This window comes from Phoenix dactylifera, chromosome 2 (genome assembly GCF_051530095.1).
Source record: "Phoenix dactylifera cultivar Ajwa chromosome 2, Ajwa_hap1_PhDact_Kaust_v1.1, whole genome shotgun sequence".
Taxonomy (NCBI): domain Eukaryota; kingdom Viridiplantae; phylum Streptophyta; class Magnoliopsida; order Arecales; family Arecaceae; genus Phoenix; species Phoenix dactylifera.
The window spans coordinates 43400983-43419290 of record NC_143191.1 but is presented as its reverse complement, the minus strand read 5'-3'; the positions used below and the strand labels follow the sequence as shown (position 1 = coordinate 43419290).

At 41.4% G+C, this 18308-nt stretch overlaps 2 protein-coding genes across 5 annotated transcripts in view; both read right to left on the bottom strand.

The window, feature by feature from the left end:
• The window catches only part of VPS15 (protein kinase family protein / WD-40 repeat family protein), a 29257-nt gene that overhangs the window by 10329 nt on the left and 620 nt on the right, over positions 1 to 18308 (bottom strand). Inside the window, exons 2-7 of one of the 4 annotated variants that reach the window (XM_039126129.3) lie at positions 18215 to 18289; positions 17805 to 17927; positions 17493 to 17573; positions 17238 to 17398; positions 14741 to 14820; positions 11818 to 11923 (exon numbers count right to left, since the gene is read on the bottom strand). In XM_039126129.3, the coding sequence (XP_038982057.3) occupies positions 11818 to 11923; positions 14741 to 14820; positions 17238 to 17398; positions 17493 to 17573; positions 17805 to 17820 (444 nt within the window). In that variant the 5' untranslated portion in view covers positions 17821 to 17927; positions 18215 to 18289. Of the gene's footprint in view, positions 1 to 11773; positions 11924 to 14740; positions 14821 to 17237; positions 17399 to 17492; positions 17574 to 17804; positions 17928 to 18214; positions 18290 to 18308 lie in introns of all 4 variants that reach the window. The other 3 variants (XM_008815452.5, XM_026800427.4, XM_088716523.2) reach the window with 3 other exon arrangements.
• Positions 4917 to 11811, bottom strand: LOC148714840 (uncharacterized). The gene is made up of 3 exons (XM_088716524.2): positions 7980 to 11811; positions 7817 to 7892; positions 4917 to 7724 (listed from the first exon to the last, which is right to left on the bottom strand). The coding sequence occupies exons 1-3, from the start codon at positions 8019 to 8021 to the stop codon at positions 7333 to 7335; spliced, it is 510 nt and encodes a 169-aa protein (XP_088572650.2). The 5' UTR covers positions 8022 to 11811; the 3' UTR covers positions 4917 to 7332.

The window sequence follows — 18308 nt, the reverse complement described above, 5'->3', positions numbered from 1 at the left end:
TGTTCGACTTTAGCAATAGACTTATCGCGCCCAAAATGCCCCGAGAGACCCCAGCATGGACTTCCCAAACTAAAAAGTCCCTTGCCGACATGTGCGGGATACAGAGCTTAGAGGCTTTAAACAGGTACCCGTCCTGTAAATAAAAATCATCTATTACGGGTCCTTGTCCTTTGGCGAGGGCAGCATAAATTTTACCAAAATCGGGACAAGACACAGTCTTCCTTAAGTTTGTCAAAGCCCGTGATAGTGATAGACATGGCCGAGAGCACGGCTACTCGCCGACTCAGCGCATCCGCAGCTTTGTTAGCAGCACCCGATGTATGCTTCAAGACAAAAGTGTACTCCTGGAAAAATTCAACCCACTTAGCATGGCGATGATTCAGCTTTTTCTGGGAATGAAGGAATCGAAGGGCCTCATGGTCGTAGTGAAGGACGAATTCGTTAGGGAGTAGATAGTGGTGCCAATACCGCAAGGCTTGGACAATAGCATAAAATTCTTTATCATAGGTGGAATACTTTTGTTTAGCCTCATTGAGCTTTTCACTAAAATAGGCCATAGGGTGATGTTCTTGACTGAGCACTCCACCAATCACTAAGCCAGAGGCATCACACTCCACTTCAAAAACCTTGCTAAAATCAGGTAACCACATGACTGGTGACTGTGTCATCCTTTTCTTAATGTCGCCAAATGCTTTGGTGGCATTGCCCGTCCACCGAAAGTCACCTTTCTTAAGGCAATCCGTGATGGGTGCCATAAGTGTACTAAACCCCCTAATAAAGCGACAGTAAAATGTGGCAAGCCTGTGAAAGCTACAGACATCACTAATATTCTTGGGCTCGAGCCATTCTACTATTGCAGTAATTTTCTCAGGGTCAGCAGATAAGTCCTCGGAAGAGACTATGTAACCTAAGAAGTTAATATGAGAAGTGAAGAAAGAGACTTCTTAAGGTTAGCATATAGCCTCACATTACGTAACGTTGTGCAAACCTGTCTTAAATGATCCAAATGTTGCTCTTTCGAGTGGCTGTAAATGAGGATATCATCGAAGTACACGACTAAAAACTTGCCCATGAATGGTCGCAGAACTTAGGTCATTACTCGTATAAAAGTACTAGGAGCATTTGAGAGACCAAATGGCATCACCAGCCATTCGTATAGGCCATCATTTGTTTTAAAAGCCATCTTCCACTCATCACCTAGGCAGATTCGGATTTGATGGTAGCCACTTTTTAAATCAATCTTGGAGAAGATCGTGGCGCCTGCCATCATATCCAACAAATCATCGAGCCGAGGAATGGGAAAACGGTATTTAACCGTGATCCTGTTGATTGCCCGACTGTCAACACACATTCGCCATGTGCCATCTTTCTTTGGAGTGAGGAGTGCGGGCACGGCACAAGGACTCAAGCTCTTCCAAATGAACTCTTTTTGTATGAGCTCGTTAACTTGCCTCTGCAGCTCAGCATGCTCAGAAGGATTCATTCGATAGTGAGATAGATTGGGTAAAGTAGCTCCAGGAACCAAATCAATGGCATGTTGTATGTCACGCAAGGGTGGCAAATGATTCAGGAGGTCCTCAGGGAAAACTTCCAAAAATTCCTTAAGGATAGAAAAGCCTTCAGAGAGTATCTCGCTTTGCGTATTTAGGTGGTTCTCTAGGACAAGGCGAACACCATAGAATCACGGATAACTTCTCTTTCAAATTCGGAGGGGCTCAGGATATGGAATTCTTTGCGCGTTGGCTCATTTTTCTTCTTACCCTTGTCAAGCACCTTGGGCTTCAAGGGGTTAAGTGTAATCCTCTTGCCCTTAAATGTAAACGAGCAAGAATTAGATTGACCATAGAAGGTGACATCAAGGTCGAACAACCAAGGCCTCCCCAATATGAGGTGACCCACATCCATCGGGATCACATCACACCAGATGGTGTCTTTATAAGAGAGAATTTGAATTGGTATGAGACACCTTTCTTTGATATGGATCGAAGACATGTCAATCCAGGAGACTTTGTAAAGTTGGTTCTGAGGGACGGGAGTTAATCCCAAATGGAAGATAATGTTTCAAGGTATTGCATTAACGCAACTCCCGCTATCAATAATAACCTTGCAGTCCTTATCTTCGCACTCGATATAAGTATGGAAGATCGAAGTTCTTCTCCAGTCATCATGCTTGGCAGGTTGGGCAAGAGCACACCTGACTACATTCATGGTGGACTGAACAGGTTCGGTGACAACTGTTGGAGGCGTGGTCCGGATACAGCCTAAAGTGTCTGAATTTCCTCATATTCGTCATCGACGTCTTGGATGTTGTCTAGATTTGGCTCATATACTTGTTCCTCCAAGTCGGCATCGGCAGTAGCACCCTCTTGTTCTTGCGCCTCAATAACAAGAGATTTATTTGCGCATTGTGAGGCGACATGTCTAAAACCCTGGCACTTAAAGCATTGGATTCGAGAAGATGGTTTGGGAGGTTCACCAAGAACTCCCTTGCCCTTAGTGTCCTTACTTGGGGTAGGGGTGGAAGAAAAAGGTCTTGGAGGCGCGGACCCAATTGAAGGACGGGATCCGGAAGGTTGAGCACCGGCGGGAGTCCCTTTAATGTCAGAATATCTAACAAATGTTGGCCTAGATACCTGTTCATAGTTGTGTACAAATGTGTAAGCTTGATCGAGGGTGGATATTTCACGAAGGACAAGTTCCTTTCTGAGCTCATCATTAAGACCTCGTCGAAACCGGCTCAGGATCATCCGTTCATTTTCTTCCATGTTACATCGCATCATAAATTCATCAAACTGGGTGATGTAATCAGTAGCAGGCCGATTACCTTGTCGCAAGTTATTTCATCGGTCTAGGAGGTCATCTTGGTAGCTTAAGGGTAGGTTTTTTTTTTAAGTTTTTCTTTCATTTCTACCCAGTCGATTATTGCAGGTTGATGTCTCCTAGCTAGCAGTTGTTCGGTGCTTTACCAGAAAAGTTTAGCTCGACCGATGAGCTTCATTCTGGCGAACCGAACCCTCTTCTCCTCAGACAAATTATACCACTCAAAGAAGTGGTCCATCTCGTGCATCCAGTCCAAGAAGGCTTTTGGGTCAAGGCGTCCGTCAAAGGTAGGGGCTTCAACCTTAATACCCCTCATGACATCTTCGTCGTGGTCTTGAGACTCTCTGGGTTCGACATTATGACGGGGACCTCAATCAGCATCATGGAAGAGACCCAGTCTTCTGGGGTCAGGGTTGGCATGGGGGCGACTTGGAAAAGGTATTTGTCAAAATTATCCTGCCGAATAGAGATTTGTGGGTCTAGGACTTCATCCTCTAGGTCTCGGCCGGGGTAATGGGCAACACTATCGTCTTTGGATCCAATGATCCGTTATAAGGAGGTTTCAACTGAATCGAGTCGGGCATTGGTCTGGGCAGACATAGTGGTCAAGTCTTCAACTGCCTTCATTAGGGCTTCGATGCGGGCATCCATAGTAGATTGGGATTTGGAATGCAGGATGATACGACCACTACGAAGGTACATAAGATAAATGAACTCAATTATGTACTATTCTAGCAAATGAGGACAATATTAACTCTGATGCAAACTTAATGCATGCAATGAATCTTAATTGTCAATATGTATGCTTAATATAAACCCCAAACTAATCTCTAACAGTAAAATATGGCAAACTGGGAATCAGTAGGTGACGCTAGCCAATAAGAAGCTGCAGTCAAGTAGTACAGATGTCCACTAGGAGTTGGGTGACATGGGGTCTCATAGGTCTTCCAATGAGGGTTTAGCTCTACAATTAATAATAAAGAAGGCTACTAATAGGGTTGCGGTGTGTTTTGTGGATGTGCGTGAAGCTTGTGTTTTGGATTTCGGGTATACCACCAAACACAAAAATAACTTTCGAATGCTAAATGTAAACAAGCAAACCAAATATCCAAGATAGAACAAACCTGATCCGGTGGAGAGCGACGAACAAAGTGCAGCAACGAGCTCGTCAATTGGCGCCAATAGAGCCTGATGTCAGCAACATATGGGCCTGATCAAAATAATTTGGTGGGCCTGGCGACGGTGATCGATCTGAATACAGGGAGTGTGGTGTACGGTGGCAGGGCCCGGTGACTTGGGCCCGTGAAGGAGGCACTCGAGGTGGGCCTTGTACTTGGGCCCGTGAGAAGGAGCCCGAGATGTGATGAACAGGGCACGGCTGGATGGCCCATGCCTTGTTGGGCCTGAAGGTGGGCTAGGCGGAATGGGCTGCTGGTGGGGGGGGGGGGGGGGGGGGGGGGGGGAGGAAATGTGGCGAACGTGGGAGGGGGAGAAATCGGGGAAGCGGTGGCGGATGAAGTCGATGAGGCGGAGGCGGGGCGTGGCGGACAAGGCGAGGTGCGACGGAGGAGGCGGCAGGTGGAGGATGGGCAGGGTGCGGCGTTGGGGAAGGCGGAGAAGATGAAGGAGAGGGGCCGCAACGGCAGCTCAGAGAAGAAGGGCGGCGAGGAATGGCGGGGCTCGGCATCGGGCGGGGTGCTCGGCGGCGTAGGCAGTTGCAGGGAAACGAAGCGGCGTTGAGGATTCGGGATGGAGAGACGAGGCGAAACAGGCGCTCGGCAGCGGCGGCTCGGGCGAGATGATCGATGGCGGAGTTCGACGATGGGTGATGGAGCTTCAAGCGGAGCGGCATGCGTGGGCAGTGGCACAGCGACGGTAGCAGCAGCGGCGGAAACCATAGCTCTAGGATTTCCTCTTCGTCGGAAAGGAGGTAAGCAAATCTTTTTTTGGGCAGCACGTACAGGTCACGTGCCTCTTTTTTTTTCTCCAAAATGGATCCGAGTTACCCAAGAAAAAAGGTTAACGGGTCTGGACCTTACCCGTTAGCTGACTTTGAACCACCCGACGGTTTCGGGAGGCCGCGCCGAGATTCACGCCGGTGGTTGCGAGCGGATCTCCACGGTCTGTGGTGGCGGTCGCCGACTCCGGCCAGTGGTGGGGACTTCACTTCCCTGCGGCTGCTACAGCGGATCTGAGGCCGCAGGTTCCTCTTCCTACTTTCGATGGGACTGAGGGACAGAGATGAGAGAAGAGAGGTGAGGCTCCCTCTCTTATTGGCAACGCGATTAGCACGCGGCCCTTCAACATACTCCGGCGTTCGCGGCGCGATAGGTACACAAAGACCTCGTGCAGCAGCCAGGAACGTAGAAATGGAGGCTGCTCTGCCCTACACCAGGGCCTGCTGCTTTGGCACGAAGGCAAAGCACAGACTTTGATACCAAAGTTGATGCAGGACAATGCTGAAAATAGAGGAAGAAGGAAGAAGAAGAGGAGAAGAGGAGAGGAGAGGAAAAAACCAGGCTTCTCATCTGGCTCTGACCGTTGCTTCACACCAGGGTTTTAAAGGAAGGAGGCAATTTCATTCAATCAATCATTAACCTTAAACAAGTGCATGGACCCATATATATAATATTACAAAAAAAAACCCTACAAAAAAAGAATCCCAAAAAGGCCCTAAACTGACAATATGCAAATAAGCCCCATAAAAATGAAATAAAATAACATCAAATCAATCTAGCCATAAAGAAACTGGCTAGACCATCCTCCTGTGACGATCGTAGCCCTGCATAACAGGCGGTCCGGTAGTAGTGTCCGCACCACATGGATTTACATTAAGTAAATCTATCATGTTTTTATTACATTGAAGGGTTTCTCTAGAATGGAGAAATCTTTGCTCGTTGAGTACATCTTGAGAACGACCACAACGAAAGTTTATTAGTTTCTGTAAAATCTAATGGAATGTATTAGGTCGATCTTTAAATTGAGCAACAACCGAACAACAGTTACAAAATAATAATAATCCAAAGAATCTACTTATGAGGGTTATAAATTAAGAAAAGATAACCACTAAAATGTAACAGTCATTATATGTATTTCATCCTATTACCTTCTCAAATATATAAAAATAGAGAGAGAGAGAGAGAGAGCAGGCTAAAATGCACTTGAGTGCATTCTTCCCCAAATGTTTCCTTGTGGAAAACAATGATGGACCTCTTAAAATTAAAAAACAACACTATTGATCATTATCTATAAGTGTATAAGATGTCTAGAGGCTAAAAATCTATTTTTGACAACCACTTGCCTATGCATTAAGTGAACAAAAAAATGAATTGTAGCAATGCAGCTAGTAAGCTAAAGTATATAATACACTATTTAATTTTCAAATTCAAACCATTGATCTTCATATAAATATTTTAAAATATATAACAAATCAAATTTTTTGACTGATTCATATGCTTCTAAACTATAGATCAAGCTCCGCCGTACCGGTACCGGTCGGCATACCGGAGGCCGGCCGGACAGGTACGATACCGGTCTGGTCCGGTCCATACCGGCCCGGTACGGCAAGCCGGGTTTTGGGTTCCCTTTTTTTTTAGATGTTGTCTCTGTTGGATCTTAAATTAAGTAAACGTTGATGTTTTTTTATTGCTTTTTTCATGATTTTTGATGTTTCAATGTTTAAATTTAGGGTTGAAATTTGAAACATAGATGATGCAAGTTATTACTTCCTCCCGTTCCAAATGATAAAATGATACACATAAAATATCTTCAAACTAAGATGCAATCATTTACATACATTTAAAGCACTCTCAGGTATCTAAAATCGGGACAAGTGCCGATGGCTCTCGTAGATATCCGGATTATAAGTATAGTCAGGAGGAGGCAGATCAACCCAATCAGAAGGAACGCGCGCCAGGTTATAAGAACTGTCGGATCTCTCGCTCATGCTCTGGCTTTGAGAGGTGTCCTCTAATTGCGTAGGGGCCCATCCGAATATGGCGGAAGCAAAACCATATCCATATTCGTCAGGCTGAGGCTGTGGATAATAGAATCCATATCCGTATGCGAGCTCATCTACAGCTATATCCTGTCTTCCTAAACGACCTCGAGGAGCCCGTCTTATATATCCAAGGATATCCTCACGGAATCTATCAGGTGGTCGACCGTACTCCGTATCCTGTGTAGCACCCGTAAATTAAGACTCACCGGTGAAATGAAGACCACCCTTCGGCTGTATCTCATAAGTACCATACTATCGTCCGCTCCCTCCATGGCTAGAAGATCCATCACCATCAGAACCTTCATTGATGCTGGTCCAAGTCTCCTCGACACTCTCCATTAGGACCCTTTGTTTTCCTTTCCTGACCCTCTCTGTCTGGCTATATCACTCTTCTCTGCTGAGCATCTCTCGATCAGCTCTCGGAGGGTCTCGTACCAATCATGTGGTGATTGGCTCCTCTGTGCCTGCGGCTGATCAGCTCTAGGAGTGTGTGGAATATTGCGCTCAGCCCATTACTCTGAATCGACCCTAGCCTCGGTGGCTATAAAGCTAGCTGGTCGTGGAGGCGGTCCTGGCTCGTCAAGCTCGGCTTCCTGCTGCTGGCCTACAAGCCAGCCGAGTAGTGGATCATCGTCATCATCAGTGAAGGTCCCGTAAATCGGATCTGCATACTTGAGCTCCGATTCCTCCTGAATGCACTTTAGCCTCAACCGCAGATTGTAGTGCACATAAACAAGATCGTTGAGGCGCTTTTGTATCAAATGGTTTCTTTGTTTGCTGTGGATGAGGGCGAAGGTGGACCAATTGTGCTCACAGATACTAGAGGAGACTGTTTGGAAGAAAATTCGGATAGCTATCCGCTTTAGATTTCTCGCGGACCCGCCAAAATGCACCCACCATTCAGCTGCAAAAATATTTATAAAAATTACATATACGATAGTTCCATATTAGTAACCAAGTAACACCAGGTGAATGTCTTTCTGATGTGTGACGTACCTGGATTCATTTTGTGTTTGCTGACGACAACCGCTCGTTGACCAAAACTGTAGATGCCCTCTCTAAATAATTTGCTCTGTGAAAAAGAAGCATGTTCTACCATGTTAAAAATTGAAGATGTCGGTATACTTACATATGCTGGTAATTACTAAATCATAGTTACCTCTTCAAGACATAAGGTCGCTTTTTCTGGATCATGCTCCATCTGGTAAATCACATTACGCAAAGCATCATAAGTGTTTCATTCATACTAATTCCATCTATGCTGTACTAAAATTGGGGGTTTAGGTAGTATGCTGCACATATACGAGACTATCTTAGCATAATTATATAAGTACATCCATCATTATAATTGTCAATATTCTTGCTTACCTGATAGATGCAATTCTCTACCCATTTGTGCTCCGCATCCTCGCTCAATGATGTTGATGTACGACTGGTCATGTGCTGGATCTGCCTCCATAATCTGATCCTTTGCCTTGACCATCATGTGATACAAAAATTCCATTTGGGGATAGATCTCGCTATCTATGGCCCGCAACACTTCATATAATAGTTTAATAGCCTTGACTATTGTAGTGACAAGATCCAGAGTTTTTGAGGACAACTTCAATCATGGAAGGCGTCGACAAAGAATATGGCCGGATTGCATCTATGTTGGGTAGTTTTGGTAGCCGAAAGAAGTCATCTAGAGGAATTCCACAAGGAGCGACAATTCATGATGTAGATCTGCATGCTCTCCCCAGCAGAGATTCAAGACAGCAGAGGATGGACACAATGTGGATGAAGGATAAGAAGAAAACTATGTGGCGAGCTGTTGGATCCTGGTTTCACTTCAGCCACATTCCAGCGAATGTGGCAGACAATACGTACTACAGGTCTGCCATTGTCGCCATACAAGCTGCCGATCCCGATGTAGTTCCTCCAGGCCCGAGGACATCTATGGTGAGCTTCTTGACAACAATAAGGAGCTGGAGAATTGAATTGACTCGTACAAGAGCAAGTAGCCCATATATGGACTAACCATCATATGTGATGGCAGCGGGCTACTACAATAGTCAAGGCTATCAAACTATTATATAAAGTGCTGTGGGCCGTAGATAGCGAGATCTATCCCCAGATGGAATTTTTGTATCACATGATGGTCAAGGCAAAGGATCAGATTATGGAGGCAGATCCAGCGCATGACCAGTCGTACATTAACATCATTGAGCGACGGTGGGGAGCGCAAATGGATAGAAAAATTGCATCTAGCAGGTAAGAAAGAATATTGACAATTATAGTGATGGATGTACTTTTATAATTATGCTAAGATAGTCTCGTATATGTGCAGCATACTACCTAAACTTCCGGTTTCAGTACAGCATTGATGGAATTGGTATGGATGAAACACTTCTGGATGCTTTGCGTAATGTGATTTACAAGATGGAGCATGATCCAGAAAAAGCGACCCTATGTCTTGAAGAGGTAACTATGATTTAGTAATTACCAGCATGTGTAAGTATACCGGCATCTTTAATTATTAACATGGTAGAACATGCTTCTTTTTTACAGAGCAAATTAATTAGAGGGCAGCTACAGTTTTGGCCACCAAGCGGCTGTCGTCAGCAAACACAATATGAATCCAGATGCGTCACACATCAGGAAGACATTCACCTGGTGTTACTTGGTTACTAATATGGAACTATCATATATGTAATTTTCATAAATATTTTTGCAGCTGAATGGTGGGTGCATTTTGGCGGATCCGCGAGAAATCTAAAGCCGATAGCTATCCGAATTTTCTTCCAAACAGTCTCCTCTAGTATCTGTGAGCACAATTGGTCCACCTTCGCCCTCATCCACAGCAAACAAAGAAACCATTTGATACAAAAGCGCCTCAACGATCTTGTTTATGTGCACTACAATCTGCGGTTGAGGCTAAAGTGCATTCAGGAGAAATCGGAGCTCAAGTATGCAGATCCGATTTACGGGACCTTCACTGATGATGACGATGATCCACTACTCGGCTGGCTTGTAGGCCAGCAGCAGGAGCCCGAGCTTGATGAGCCAGGATCGCCTCTACGACCAGCTAGCTTCATAGCCACGGAGGCTAGGGTTGATCCAAAGCAATGGGCTGAGCGCAATATTCCACGCACTCCCAGAGCTGATCAGTCGCAGGCACAAAGGAGCCAGTCACCACATAATTGGTACGAGACACCTTCCGAGAGAGCTGATCGAGAAATGCTCAACAGAGAAGGGCGACAGCCAAACAGAGAGGGCCAGGAAGGAAAAACAAAGGGTCCCAATGGAGAGTGTCAAAGAGGAGACTTGGATCAGCAGCGATGAAGGTTTTGGTGGTGATGGATCTTCTAGCCATGGAGGGAGCGGAGGACAGTATGATACTTATGAGATACAACCGAAGGATGGTCTATATTTCACCGGTGAGTCCCAATTTACGGGTGCTACACAGGATACGGACCACGGTCAACCACCTGATAGATTCCGTGAGGATATCATTGGATATAGAAGACGGGCTCCTCGAGGTCGTTTAGGAAGACAGGATATAGCTGTAGATGAGCTCGCATACGGATACAGATTTTATTATCCACAGCCTCAGCCTGACGAATATGGATATGGTGTATCAGATTTTGCTTCCGCCATACTCGGATGGGCCCCTACACAATCAGAGGACACCTCTAAGAACTAGAGCGTGAGCAAGAGATCCGACAGTTCTTATAACCTGGTGCGTGTTCCTTCTGATTGGGTTGATCTGCCTCCTCCTGACTATACTTATGATCCGGATATCTACGAGAGCCATCGGCACTCGCCCCGATTTTAGATATCCGAGAGTGCTTTAAATGTATGTAAATAATTGTATCTTAATTTGAAGATATTTTATGTGTATTATTTTATCATTTGGAACGGAAGGAAGTAATAACATGCATCATCTATGTTTCAAATTTAAACCCTAAATTTAAACATAGAAACATCAAAAATCATAAAAAAAGAAATAAAAAAATCAAAGTTTATTTAATTTAAGATCCAATAAAGACAACATTTTAAAAAAAATGGAACCCAAAATCCGGTTCGCCATACCAGGCCGGTACGATACCAATACCGGCGGGTACGGCGGACCTTGCATATACATATCCATAAGTACATAAGTACATATAATATATATACATATATATGATCCCATTGCATATGTAACTAATAAAAAAGTACTGCCTCATCTTTCATACATTACTAAATGGAATATTCATGATCCTATTGCATGTGAAAATCAAGGGAGAAAAACTTAAGGCAAAAAAGAGGCATCAGTGAAGAATATTAGGACCAAGGTTTGCTATACTGATTGGTACAATACCGTATCAGACGTATCGTATCATACCGCTCGGTGGCATCGTATCGACACTCAGTACACCTCGCTGTCTCATACCGTACCGTGTACCGACACTATAGTAGAATGGTACTGGTACGGAATCCGATACTGAAACAACGAACCTTGATTATGATTGTTAGGGCATGGCCATGTGGGAATCACTGAGCTGACTAAATTAATTATCTCCCATGCGCAACTTTTTTTCTCTTTTACTATGAGGTATATCTAAATGTTATTTTCTTACCCTTTTCTTTATCAGCTTTTAGAATCTTATACCTACTAGGAAAGAAGATATAAACTTAATGGCTCTCCATAATAAGAGGGGCTAAATGCAAATATAGTTTTTAGTTCATCTTCTTATTTATGGTTTCATTATTCTGATTAAGGAACCACCATCTGGGTAAAGAATTTGATCTACAAAATAAACTGCTGCAATTTCCTTTTTCTTTGGGGGGTGTAGAAATTTTCATCTCTAAAATTTTAATATTTCATATCCCAATAATATGGATGTCCGACTTTCAAATTGAACCTCCATTAATTATTAAGCAAGAGAATCTTATTCAAGCTAAAAAGACAAAGAAAGCAAACACTACCAGAAGATATGTTAAGCAGGAGTATCCAAACAATTAGGAACCACCTTTTCAAGGTTTTGGCCAGGATCATACTGCCCCCGGCGATAAGAAAGCAGCTGGGATAACTCAAACAGTGGTTGCCCCTCGAGGAAGAGCTCAGCAATAACACAACTGAAAGGAAAATGATGATGAGACATTCTATAAATCATTTAAAGGACAGCAAAAAAAAATATATAAACGTCAGAGTATACTTATTTATACAAGTTGCCAGAAATAATACATTTAAAAAATCAAAATTCACCATCAATAACAATTTCAAATTTAGACACGTCAACCCAACTAATCATAAAGAAAGTACGTCCTGCAAATATATGCATAAATACCTAAGAGGAAAAAGATGCTTCTTCTCTAGATGGAAATGCGTGTGTAGGCAAAAGCCGCCTACACTTAGCATGAAATACAAAAGGCTGGATCCTGATGTTGGCCACACCCGATTTACATGAGGTCTGTGTGATTCAAAGGGACAGGGGTGGCTTCAGTGCTTCGCATTGCATGTAGGCAGTGTTTACCCGCACGCTCGTGCAGGTTCAGCACCACCTTGATCTTATGCCAACCAACTTTAAAAGAAATTTACATCCGATCCATTAGGATAAAACATAATATTAAGTATAAGATCTAATCTCAATGCTTGTCTTTTGAAAAATTCAGTTACTTCATAACATATGTCTTTAAACCAATGGACTGCAAATGTCCTTTTTCAGAAACCAATTCTTTCTGTCTTAGCATCGCGTCAGAAAAATAGATCACATTGTACATGTTATGCTTGCAGTCCTTTAGAAAGCACCACTTATATTTCATCATTTTTTTCCTCTTTGTGCTTAAAGTTATATTTTTTGCCAAGCTCTGTCTTCAACAAAATTTAAAATGGTTCAAGATAAACTTTTCTAGAATATTAAATATTTTTTCACTCAGACCTATTCACAATAGACATTTTCACAATCATTACCTAGATGTGCATTTAATAATAACTTTTCTATGTACATCTATTTTTCTAATTTTATTATACATCAAAGTATCCATGCATTGAATTGAGCCTGCACTAAGTATTCATATGTAATTTTAGAGCTTTCCAAAAAAAATTAGCAGCCTTATCTTCTTCTGGGTATTTAAACACTAATTAAAAGAGATGCTTCATGGCATATGAAATTTTGAAGGAGAAAAATCTGCACTTAAATGGCACAAAATTGAAGCAGCCCCAATTTGGGAGCTTGATTAGCCCAAGACTTCGAGACCGAAGTACATCGGTACTAGCCCAAGTCCCTTGGGCCTGGACAAGGCCCAATCACATTACTTAGAAGATTCTACCAACTACTTGACAACTCAATGCCAACCCATTGACAACCATTACTTAGCTAATAACCAGCTAAGTGCTAAATAGCACCTTTGTGTGACAACTCAATGCCAACAATATGGACAACCATTACTTAGATGTTTTTGTAATGTGTTAATTGCAAACCTCCTCTACAAAAGGAGGTTAGATGTCTTTTGTAAAGGCATGTTGTGTTGTGTTCTAGAATAAAGTTTCTAGTTCCTATATTTGAAGGAGTGATTACTTCTTTACTAGGTCAAGCCCAAGGTGTGATTCTAGCGTTGTTTACCTTCCCAGTTTCTTATTTTTCTCATTTCCCTTCTTTCTATTTAGTTTCTCCCTTGTTTCCTTCCATATTTCTAAAGCCTAAAAACCTGCTTAATTTTTACTCTCAAAACCAGAACCTTATCTTGTATAATTTGATATAACAGCACTTGTTGCATCATTAATGCAAGATCTTAATGAGATGAACTCCTTGACTTGATTCTATCTGGGTAATCTGATATATTTGCTATAACAGCAGTTGTTGCATCATTAATGCAAGAAGATGTTAGTGAGATGAACTCCCTGACTTGATACTATCCGGGTAATGAAGATATAGTGTATCAGTTGGTCCCCCTATGGCCCAACTTCCAACACACAAAAGACAAGGTTAATGCTGCTCCCGCTTGTTGACTAGCATCACCATGCTATTAGATATATATATACTCATTACTGTATTGCCACAAAAACCACAACTAATAGTCCCATAACAACGCATATTTTCCCCATGCAAATTCCAGCAAAAGCTGAAGGAACCAACCAGATAACATTATCCTTCAAACGCATTTTTCTCTATTCATGTGTAAGCATGCAGATACTAGATACAATAATACAACTGGCTTAGAAACTGATGTTCAATGCTAAGATATGATGATTAAATCTAGCCGATATTACATGCTTATGTAGTGTAAAACTTGAAAAAAAAAAAGGTTTAGCAGCAATTCTTACTCTGCTATTACATTTTAGGAGAATCATCATCATCCAAACGGAATGGCCTCATTAGTTTTTACATCATGGCATACTCAGAAGTGGGTCAGACTGTAAGTAACCAAGTAGGACCAACTTCAGCAATATTCGGTTCAGGAATAGGAAACAGCAGATTAGGGAATAGGTATGCCTATTAGAGTAGTTAACCAGAAGTTATTCCTGTTTTTATTTGATACAAGTTGGAGAAAAACTCTAGGCTGATGGCGCTTTCTCCAATGAAAAAACAAAGGAGGCAAGCACAAATAAGCACTTTATGATAGGAATAGCTTATGAAAGCTTTCCCTTGGAAAGTTGTGCCTAACATGAGCAAGTTTGATTAGAATAACTGATTATGCCTGTTTTCTAAAGGATCTTAGGCAGGAATAGGGCTTGGGCTGCTTTATTTCTGAACTAAGTGCTGCCTCGAAATTTACTAAAAAGTTGTTTTATTATTTTATCAACTTAAAATGGCATAAAGTATATTAAATCAGACATTTTTGGGTCACGAGCACCCAGAGTACAAAAAGGACACCATAGCATAAAGACTGCCAGATTATTACACACTCAGTCAACATCCAAAGGAAGGCTTCTAATAAAGAGATAATGCATACCCCAGAGAGAAGATATCCATTGATGGCTTTAAAGGTGCATCTGGTGTAACTTGTGCCTCACCTCCATGCTCATAAAACCTCTGGAAGATATTTAAAAAAGAAAATTTAATTTGATTTATTTCTTTAAACAAACCTTAGCAGAAGATGAAAGGAAAAATATAAAATGGATAATCAAAAAAAATTTATTCAAGATTATAAACCATGTCAATTGCAAGAGTAGAGAGAGTAGCTTCACCAAATAAGCTTAGTAGAGGAAATGGGTTTAGGAATATTTCAGGCTGTGAGTTTCAAAAATTGCATTAATTGGCAAAGTCATACCTATTCACATAGGATAAATCAAGCTCAAGTATTAGAGAGAAAAAAAAATGAAGCATTCTGATGCAAATGTACGCTCAATCAAAGTTAAAGATGGCAAATTGTGTTTGAGAAATAAAACCAATCATTCACTTCACATCATAAAATTTCTTCCCCACTTACTGAGAGTCAACATTACGATTTTTTTTTTTACATGCAGGTACATCAAAGACAGTACATTTCCCAAGTTAAGCCTCTGCAAATCCTTCCTCAAAACTTTGATCAAGGAATTTCTTTCATCATCTGCCTTTATGGCCATCTTTGGCCTTCATATAACCAATCCAACCTAGACGATTCTCTAAGAATGTACCGACTGTTGTGTAAGTTCAGATGCCTGAGCTAGTTTTGTCTACTGTAACTTTCGTTTTGCTTAACTTCCATATTATTGCTCAAACTTTTATTCTGCATAACATTCAAATTTATGCAACATCAACAGTCTACCCATTGTCCCACTCTATATAGTATCAGCTTATCTCTCAAATGCTTGTGGTGCAACTTCATTTTCAGTACCAGCAGCCTAAAGCAAAACTCAGGTTTTATTGAAGGGCTGCTATTTGAACCTGCAATCCCAGTCAATGGACAATAGAAGGAGAATATACAGCACCTTAAGAAAATATGTAACACAGCCAACAAATCATCTTCTTCTACTGCACTGCAAAATAAACATTTATAATTTTTGAGACACTTAAAGACCATATAGTCCAGATATTACTACAAATACTTCTACAGTCCTGGTGTGCTCTTGCTTGGCACTCGATACCTACATGCTAGAACTAGATATTGTATTGACACATTATGAATATTTGTTATCCATAATATACTGCGCTAGGTTCGATTTTCAAGGATATTGAAGTATTTGTATGTAATCCAATCTTGACATAATTCATCTAAACTAATCATTTTTCATACCGAATGATCTGGACTTGAAAATCAACCCATATCAAATGGTGTATATATGCACAATTTAGACCAAATAGACCTTCATAAGGACAAGGATCGGAAATAAAGGTTGAAAAGTTACGAATAAGGAATATTTGATAGTAAGAAGGATAAGAAGATATTTTCTGATAGAGACATACCAGTCAAGGAACCAACAGCAAAGAAGAAACCATACGGAACTTCCATCTTTGTCGTGCACAACTAAAGCATGAAACAACAAGAGCAAATATTTGGGCATAACACAAGTCTCAAAATGATTATATTTTTCAAACAAGTATAAGTTATCCATTTTCTCAACCAGCACAAGTCCATTTTGATTCAGAAACAAAAATGATCATCTTAAATTTGACAAATAAGAACTTGGTGCTTCGGCGGGAACTTGCCTAGGTTTACTGTCTTTTCATTTGGGAGCAAAATTCTTACAAAACTGTAATTCTACAGCAAAAGGTTCCAATTTTGTTAAGAGAACCAAGAACTAAGAAGCTTGCAGTTAAAGGGAAAAGAAGAGTAAAGAAAGAGCAAGCATGGACAGTCACGACAATAATTCATCCTTCCAGGGATCAATTTGTTGGATATCACCAACATTTATATGAGAAAATCAAGGTTGTCTTGTTTGAATTATGTAGATGTCAGCTAGAATATGAGCTCAACTTGGAACTATAGGACCAAATTACATCTAATGTGTTGCTAGGATGGTTGCTAGGATGTTTATTGTCCTCTATGGTTGTAAATACAAGCATTAACCTATCTATTTGGGGCCTTTTTCTAGGTCCTACTTTGGCAATGGTTCCTAGCATGGCCAGGTGCTTTGGAGCAATAAGTGTCCTCCTATACCTCCTCAATATTTTTATTATATAAATAGTAATTTCTAAGGGCCAACGTCTCGATTCCTCCAGTTAATCATAGGTGTCTTTTATCTTGCAAGCATTTCTCCTGCTTACTAACTTCTAGAAGTCTAAAGATGTCATATATGTCAATCGAATTGCCAATAACAATCACTGACTAAAAGAAGCAACTGCCATTTCAGATATCTTCACAAAGAAATTAGCTAAGGTGAGAGAGAAACAAGGATTGCTGCATAAACCAATTAAAGCGATTAATCTATGACATCAATAATCTGCAAGCAATTTGAAAATAATAAATTTTTGCAGCTTGAAACAAGATAAACAAAGGCATTTAGATTGGCTAGAAGAAAAGAACCAACTTCGGGTGCAAGATAACAACGCCTCCTCCCTCCAGTATCAAAAAAAAATGAGAAATCTGAAGGATCATCATCTGGTATGTAAGTTGGCTTGAAAGATGCAAAGTCCGCAAGGTACAGCCAATTCCAAGAGGTGACGAGAACATTCTCACACTTGATATCACCTACAATTAAAGGAAAAAAACCCACATTGTTTTAATAAACACCTCTAAACTAGAAAGTTTGCCATTTATTTGTCTCCAAATGATGCCCTCTCACCATGGCAAACACCCTTACTGTGGCTCTGCTCCACCGCACAAAGTAACTGCACATCCAAATGAGCTAAGTCCACAACCATATCTAGTCAACATAAAGAAAAGAATTCACATGAACAATGAACAGAAAGAAATGGTAGATAGATTGGTAGGGACGCTCGAGGTAAGTTGTATTTCAAAACCCAGATCAAAACGTATGGTTTGATTTCCAGTTGACAGTAACCACCAGGTTTGTTTTTAATTAAATCAAAGAATTCCATCAATCAGTAAATTCTAAACGTCTTTTCCTTTTCTGCAACAGTGCAGGAATTAGTACCTGAAAAGCAAGCCATTTCTTCTCGATGAGACTGAGGAAGGGCCTTGTGCTCAGCCGGTCATGAAGATTGCTGAAGAAATACTGCCTCAAGAGGTACGCCGCCTTATCCGTCTCTAGCCAAAACTAAATATCGGCCCAAAGTATTTTAGAATAAAATTGCAGAAAAAGGACAAAAGGAAAGTCTATAACTCCATTCCACCGCATTCACTCTGATTACAGCGCACTGTTCTTCTCGATAAATTATAATCAATTATATGCATACCAACCAAGAAAATATCACCGCTCGAATCTTTAAGAATTTAAACATATAATTACAAAATCTCATACTCACATTCCTGAAGAAAAATATCAAGAACCGAGCTTTAAGGACCTAATAACATGGAACAGGAAAGAGGGCAACAGGAAGTCACCTGGAAGGGCCAGACATGGGGGTTTTGAACGGTTTGAAAGATATCCCTGATCTGCGCCATCCTCTTCTCATAGTCCTATCAAGGTGGCATCAAG

Bases quoted from the DNA above. Each gene is read 5' to 3' on its own strand.
- LOC148714840 (XM_088716524.2), bottom strand. From the start codon at position 8,021: ATGGAGCATGATCCAGAAAAAGCGACCTTATGTCTTGAAGAG. The intron at 7,893-7,979 runs GTAACTATGATT...TCTTTTTCACAG, and splicing joins CGACCTTATGTCTTGAAGAG to AGCAAATTATTTAGAGAGGG. The intron at 7,725-7,816 runs GTACGTCACACA...ATATTTTTGCAG, and splicing joins CAAACACAAAATGAATCCAG to CTGAATGGTGGGTGCATTTT.